The sequence below is a fragment of the Protomyctophum parallelum genome (genome assembly GCF_964188405.1).
Source record: "Protomyctophum parallelum genome assembly, chromosome: 10".
NCBI classification, from domain to species: Eukaryota; Metazoa; Chordata; class Actinopteri; order Myctophiformes; family Myctophidae; genus Protomyctophum; species Protomyctophum parallelum.
The window spans coordinates 44,337,969-44,344,765 of NC_139704.1; the positions used below are offsets into that span (position 1 = coordinate 44,337,969).

General features: G+C 45.1%; 1 protein-coding gene across 1 annotated transcript in view; it reads left to right on the top strand.

Moving 5' to 3' along the window:
• adgrb3 (adhesion G protein-coupled receptor B3) overlaps positions 1-6,539 on the top strand; it is a gene marked incomplete at both ends in the record, with an annotated part of 259,513 nt that extends 252,974 nt beyond the window's left edge. Inside the window, 4 exons of the mRNA XM_083775051.1 lie at positions 568-1,022; positions 2,823-2,858; positions 4,213-4,317; positions 6,339-6,539. Of these exons, the coding sequence (XP_083631177.1) occupies positions 568-1,022; positions 2,823-2,858; positions 4,213-4,317; positions 6,339-6,539 (797 nt within the window). The remainder of the gene's footprint in view (positions 1-567; positions 1,023-2,822; positions 2,859-4,212; positions 4,318-6,338) is intronic.
• Positions 6,540-6,797: the final 258 nt, after the last annotated feature.

Below are 6,797 nucleotides of genomic sequence, written 5' to 3' on the forward strand. Positions count from 1 at the left end.
ATTGACCCATTCTGACCTGAGATCAGATTAAAAAAAAATGTCAGTCGTTCTTCGATTTTTCAAAAAATAGCAGACCTACAAGCTCGTATCGCGCCACTCGGTGGCGCGATATGAGCTTGTAGATCTGCTATTTTTCAATAGCTAAAGCATAACATGATGCCAACACCAAAATGGGTGCCCGGTCAGAATGGGTTAAAACCCCCCACCATCGCAATCGTTTGAGAGGATCACAGGACTTTTTGCATAATTGTTAGAATCCTTTCCAAGGGATGGGGGTACAGTGGGGGGTGCAGTTTGTAGCGATATCGCCTCATAACTAGAAGGTCCCGGGTTCGATTCCCACCAGGGACGCTGTTTTTAGATTTTTAGAATCTGATCTCAGGTCAGAATGGGTTAATCAGACCAGTGTGTGTCCAGTGGAAAACTCGTATGAATCTGATCTCAGGTCAGAATGGGTTAGGCACCGGGTGAAACAGGTGTTACAGAAATAGCGGGATAAAAAATAAAAAATAAAAATGTAAAAAATAAATCATAATATGACATCTGAGCGTTTGGTCCAACCCTCAGACATGGGCGTCGGCCACCACCACGACATGGACGGGGGCCACCTGGGCGGCCAGCAGATGATGGAGACGGACTACATCGTCATGCCGCGCCAGGCCGCGGGCGGCAGCGTGCCAACGCTGCTGAAGGACGACGGCGGCGGCACGCTGCCCCACCACCACGAGAGGCTGATGGCTCACTACAAGCTGAGCCCAGACTACGGCCTGGGGGGCCCGGTGGGGGTGGGGGGCAGCATGGTGGACCACATGAACCTCAGTGCCGCGGACCACCAGCAGTACGGCGGCTCCGGCGGCGGCAGCGGGCCCCTCCCCCCGGGGGAGCAGCACCAGCTGGGCCAGACCACGCTGCCCTTCGAGCCGCGCACGGCCGTCAAGAACTTCCTGGCCGAGATGGAGGGAGACGGCTCGGGGCTGGCGAGGAGCGACACGGGCTCCACCATATCTATGAGCTCCTTGGAGGTAAAGAGCAGGGTTCATTTGGTTCATATATGGGCGACTAGCGGCCCCAGGGGGCCATATGAGGCCCTCACCTTCACTTAATGCGGCCCTCAGGTTCATATTGTAAAACTGATAGAATAGTGTAGCCTGACACTCTGAATTTTCATTTTGTTTCACTTCATTATTCAGACTGAAAGTCCTCTCCACAGCAGCAGTTTCTAGGATGGGCGTTGTAAAAGCGTCAGTCTTCGGCTATTGGTTCATACCAACCAATCAGAATAGTAGGAAAGCAGATGACGTTGTTGTCAATCATGTGGCTTTGGCTAACCCGGTTGCTAACCACACAAACACAGCCAACGTGCGCTACTAGCAAGTAAACAAAGGCGGTAAAATATGTCGGATGATGAAAGAAACTATTTATCACAGGTCGATTTAAAAGCCAGATTGATACGTTCGTGAGTCACCGCAGTGGGGGCAGACATGTTTGTTGTTTGACGCTGTCGAGTGACGGGGCTGATGGCCAATCAGCAGCTGCGATCAGATGTTCGATGGAGACTGACGCCGCCATAGGCCGAGTCACCAGACCTGAATCGACACATTTTTACAATTCCAATCATGCAAACATGACCCGCTTTAATTACTTCAATCTTTAGTAGCTTAATGACTAGTATTTAAAAAATGTTATTGTCTTTTTTATGTTTAATGTATTTGCATTTAAGTTTCATAAGGTTAACATAAGTATAACTAAATGCATTAAATAAAATAAAAAAATTACTGTTCAGGATTCCAATTCAAAAATTGCCAAAAAAAATGTACAATGCAGTATTTCAATTCAAATAGAAAAAATTGCAGATCTACAAGCTCAAGAAACCAGAAACGGAAGCAGCTAGGTGGCTGCACCGACAACCAGTCCGTCCAGCAGGAGTTTCACATTTACTTTATTTTTTCTTTTCACTAAGGCGAGGCGAAGGGCTGCGACACGTGGAAAAATAGATTGGCGCCTGGCGCTTACGCACAACCTGCACACTGCACCCACCATCGGTGTAGCTGGGTTATATTGGTTATAGTGGCAGCGTAGCCTCGGTACCAGGCTTTCATTTTTGTTGGTGCAAAAATGTAAAGCCTGGAGGAACGCATTGGCCGCTCTGGTCTAAAAGTGGGAGTCAACCCTTCCGGGTGGGCGTCGCTCCAAATGATGTGACGTAGCGCTGCACTAGGGGGGAGAGGAGGGGCCGGGGGTGACGGACAGATCGATGAGATCCAGAAACCTAACACGTTAGCTCAGGCTAGTGGCAGCGTACCGTTGTGGACTCACTCGGGCTCTGCTCTGAGCGATTCCACGACAATTCAGTTCCCAGTGTAGCCCGACTGCAAGACTAAAAGACTAATAGTTTGATATTTAGTCGACTAAAACCAGACTAAGACTAAACAATTTCAGATGACTAAAACTGAACTAAAACTATTTGTCACTGTCAAAATGAACACTGCTACAGTCAGTCAGTCATTCTCAAGCATTTTACATTTCAAAGACTCATAGTTTGATATGGGTTTTTTAGGCCCTTATGCCATTCTTGACTTTGCTTTGATTTTGATGTTTTGTTTTTAGCTTTTCTTGTTCTGTAAAGCACTGTGTGCTGCATTCTTTGTCATGAAAGATGCTCTATAAATAATGTTCATCATTATTATTATAAATAGGGATGTTGAAAATCAATTGTGTCATATTGTTAACAATTTGGATTGATTATTTATGCACTGAATACTCTCAAAGTCTAATATAATATCATGATTATTTTTTTTCTCCTTTTTTCCCCTTCTTTACAGAGAAGGAAGTCACGGTACTCTGACCTGGACTTTGAAGTAAGTTGACCGTTTGGTCTCGTCACGTTTGTTCATCTCTGCATCTCTAGCTTTTTCTACCGCTGTCGAGTGACATACCGTTGCGTTTGTGTTTGCCATTTGATTTACCACTACCAAGTGTTGTGGCACTTAAGCTTATTGGAGTTACTTCTCACATCATCTTAACCAAACACAAAATGTATGTTTGTGCTGTGTATAGTCACGGTAAAAGCAAGGTTATCAATTGACAAACAAGGCAGCAGTTCTCACATCCATGTTTTTGTTTTATTCCTCTCCATCTCCTACACATTCACCCGATGAATGCTTTAAAGTCATTTGCACATTTCACATCAGATTTTTACCAGTGTCTCTTAAACAATACTTATATTGGCTTGCAACCCGAAGGAAATAGATACGTAACCAACCGCCCCTTTCTACAGGTTTGAGCAATACCTTTTGCATTCAAGGCTTTTCTGCACATGTAATACAAATTGAAAAAAATAAAGGAAACATGTTAAACGAAGCGATGCGGGCAGCCGTTGTGTGTAGGATGCATCGCCTTGGGTTTGTTTCAGGTTCACAGGTTCGCGCACGATAGCAATGTTTTAAAACTCGCTAGCGTGACGTGATATTGCCGCCAGCACCAAAATCATCATTGAATGCCGGCATGCGAATATCAGTGTTCACACATGGCACCGAAATGTACATTTCTCATCATTTCAGTAATATACCGACATTGTTTTTTATGAAGCATCTTGTTCATAAAACAACAGTTTGTTTCATAGGATTCATGTATCCTTATGAAAAAGGACCGTCATGACGCACTGTCATGACAATACTGGTATAAAAACACTGTGTACTGTACATGTCGTGATGAGAATGCAGGGATTCCGACTACTGTAGGTAGGGTGACGAGATATTGCTGGTATGAAATATGAAATCAGTAAATTGCCAGCATTTCAAGCAAGTGTGAACAGGGCTGAGTGCAACACTAAGGCCAGGCCATCATTGTTTTCCATCATAATATTATGATAACGATGGACTGACTTTATGCAATAAATAATGCCGAATTCAGGCACTCCAGAGTCCAGAGTAGACACATTATGGCAGAGAAGTCTTAGTGAATTGTGGCTTGTCTTTATTATGCTAGTGTTTCCTTTATTTTATAAAGGTATTTGTAACATATGCAGAAAAATATTTTTGATCTTACCATTGATTTTCTGGCCCACAATTAAAATGTGGCCTATACTAATATGACAAAGACACTTTCAAATATAAAATAGAATAGCTGTAGGGGGTGGAGAGACAGAGAAAAGATGCATTGATCTGCATTATTTGGCTGTGAATACAAAGACAAAACCCCTTGCCATTGCAGAAAGTCATGCACACCAGGAAAAGACACATGGAGCTGTTCCAGGAACTGAATCAGAAATTTCAAACCCTGGACCGATTTCGAGACATACCAAATATGGGCAGCATGGTGAGTAACAGGAAAACCCCCCAAAAAGATGGGGAGGGGGGGGGGGGGGGGGAGGGGGTGGCTCAATAGAGAGAGAGAGAGAGAACCACCATCTCTCTATCCAAACATTCTGTTTTTCGATCACCACCAGCACAGGATACGTAGTGTGTGATTGTGCAAATGAGCGGTTATCCGGCTAATGTATTCATGTGGAAAGAGGGCCCTCCTATACCTACTTGGCTTGCCAACAGCTGGCAGGGGAGGAGGAGGGCCGCCGCCCCCCCCCCCCCCCCCCCCCCCCCCCCCCCCCCCCTCCTAAAGCAGTCGAATCGTTTTTCTCCACAAGGCCAGAATTAGGGGAAGGAGGACGAGGGAGGGCGATGGCTGTCTGAATTAGGGGAAGGAGGGAGGGAGGGCGATGGCTGTCTTTGGTAATCCGGCTGCAATAGAGTGCATCCATTTCCAAAAACGCAAGCAAGGCCATGAATGCACTTTTATTTACATTGCACATTTATCTACCCCCAGCAAACCCATCATTATTCCATTAATGCATGGCCGATTCTTTAATCTATCAACATCTATATAGACATAATTGCCTCGAGTTTTGCTATTTATTCACTTAAGTGCGTGCGTGTGTGTGTGTGCGTGTGTGTGTGTGTGCGTGCGTGTGTGTGTGTGTGTGTGTGCGTGTGCGTGCGTGCGTGCGGGTTGGGGGGAGTCTTTTGTTTGTGAATTATGCTCACTGGAGTAGGTATTGAAAGTGCTGTTTTGAAGTGCAATTGTTTCCAATTCTAACCCGCCGGCTTTCGACACGAGAACCGTCCAAAACTACTCTCGCTTTCTCTCTCTCTCTCTCTCTCTCTCTCCCTCTACACACTTAACCAGAGATCTAGATAATGGCCGTGGATGGTCGACATTTATCCACAGAAATGGCCTCCGAGTTGTGTAATGCACCAAATTGGCTGTTGACCAAACATAGCCACACCATTGTGTGTGTGTGTGTGTGTGTGTGTGTGTGTGTGTGTGTGTGTGTGTGTGTGTGTGTGTGTGTGTGTGTGTGTGTGTGTGCGCGCGTATAGGCGCTGTCAGCTAAACAACAGCAGCCTTTCCCCACTGCATGTAATCCTCTTTCACTCACATTTCAATCACCCCCACAGCACAATGTAATTTGCTGCTTGTTGCTTAGTTACCACTGCAAGGACTTTTGTACAGAAAACGATAACCACATCCTGAACACCAATCCCCCCCCCCCCCGCCCCCAAATGAATCTACTGCAGAGCTGGCTGCAGACAACATTAGTAACCATTGTGTAGAGTAGACTGACTCTCTCTCCCTCTCTTTCTCTATCTCTCTCTCCATTGTGACCGTCAATGACAACAAATTCAAGATTATAAAAGGGCTTCACAGCTGGAGCCCCATATAATAGTCGACCGGAGTCGCTGAGCTTCAAGGGAAGCATTATTATCCACTACAACTCTGTGGGAATAGTGTGTCTGTCGTCCACTTAGACAAAAGTAAATAAATCAATATCCGTTATTTGATAGTTCTTCCGACATTGTCGTTTCGCCGACAATGATAACCTGCTCCGTCTCTCAACGCCGGGGGGGGGGGTTTCAAAAATAGCAGACCTACAAGCTCGTAGCGCGCCACTCGGTGGCGCGATATGAGCTTGTAGGTCTGCTATTTTTAAATAGCTAAAGCATAACATGATGCTGACACCAAAATGGGTGCCCGGTCAGAATGGGTTAAATAGCAGATTAAATAGCAGATCTACAAGCTTGTAGAGCTTGTATTTTTCGTGAAAAAGTGACATGAAAGTGTTGGAGAATGACTGACACAGAAAAACATAGCTTTTTCAAGAAAACAGTAGAATCGTTCCCAGGTCAAAAAATGGGTTAAAGGAATTTCGAACCATGGCCCGATAATATCAAACTGTCGCGTTCTTGAATGAATGAATGAAAGTAAAAAGGTTGAGAATGTTTTATTTTAGCTCTCGACAATGCTATCCCGTCTGTCTCTATAACCACTGTCTCTGATCACAGGACAAGGCAATGATGATGCAACAAAACAAGAATCCATGGGAGAGCTACAACCCGGCCTGTGAGTACCAGAACTACGCCACTATGAATGTACTAGAATCTGACCCACACAAAGACTCGTTGGAGATGACTCCCGCCGAGTGGGAGAAGTGTGTCAACCTCCCCCTAGACGTCCAGGAGGGAGACTTCCAGACGGAGGTCTAAAAAAGACGGTTTTTTGGAACTAAAATCTAGGAGGGGGAAAAAAATGCAAACCAGGAAGAAAAAAAACCCTGAAGGGGGGCGAGGATGTATTTTGCACTGAAGAAAAGAACAAACAAACAAAACAAAACAAAACACACAAAAAAACCCCACAAAAAACAACAAAAAAAGAAAAGGAAAAAAAAAAGCGACAGACTTTTCTAACAGCCTTGGCATACATATCTGGATAATACGAGTATGGCAGGGACAACATGTGCCAAT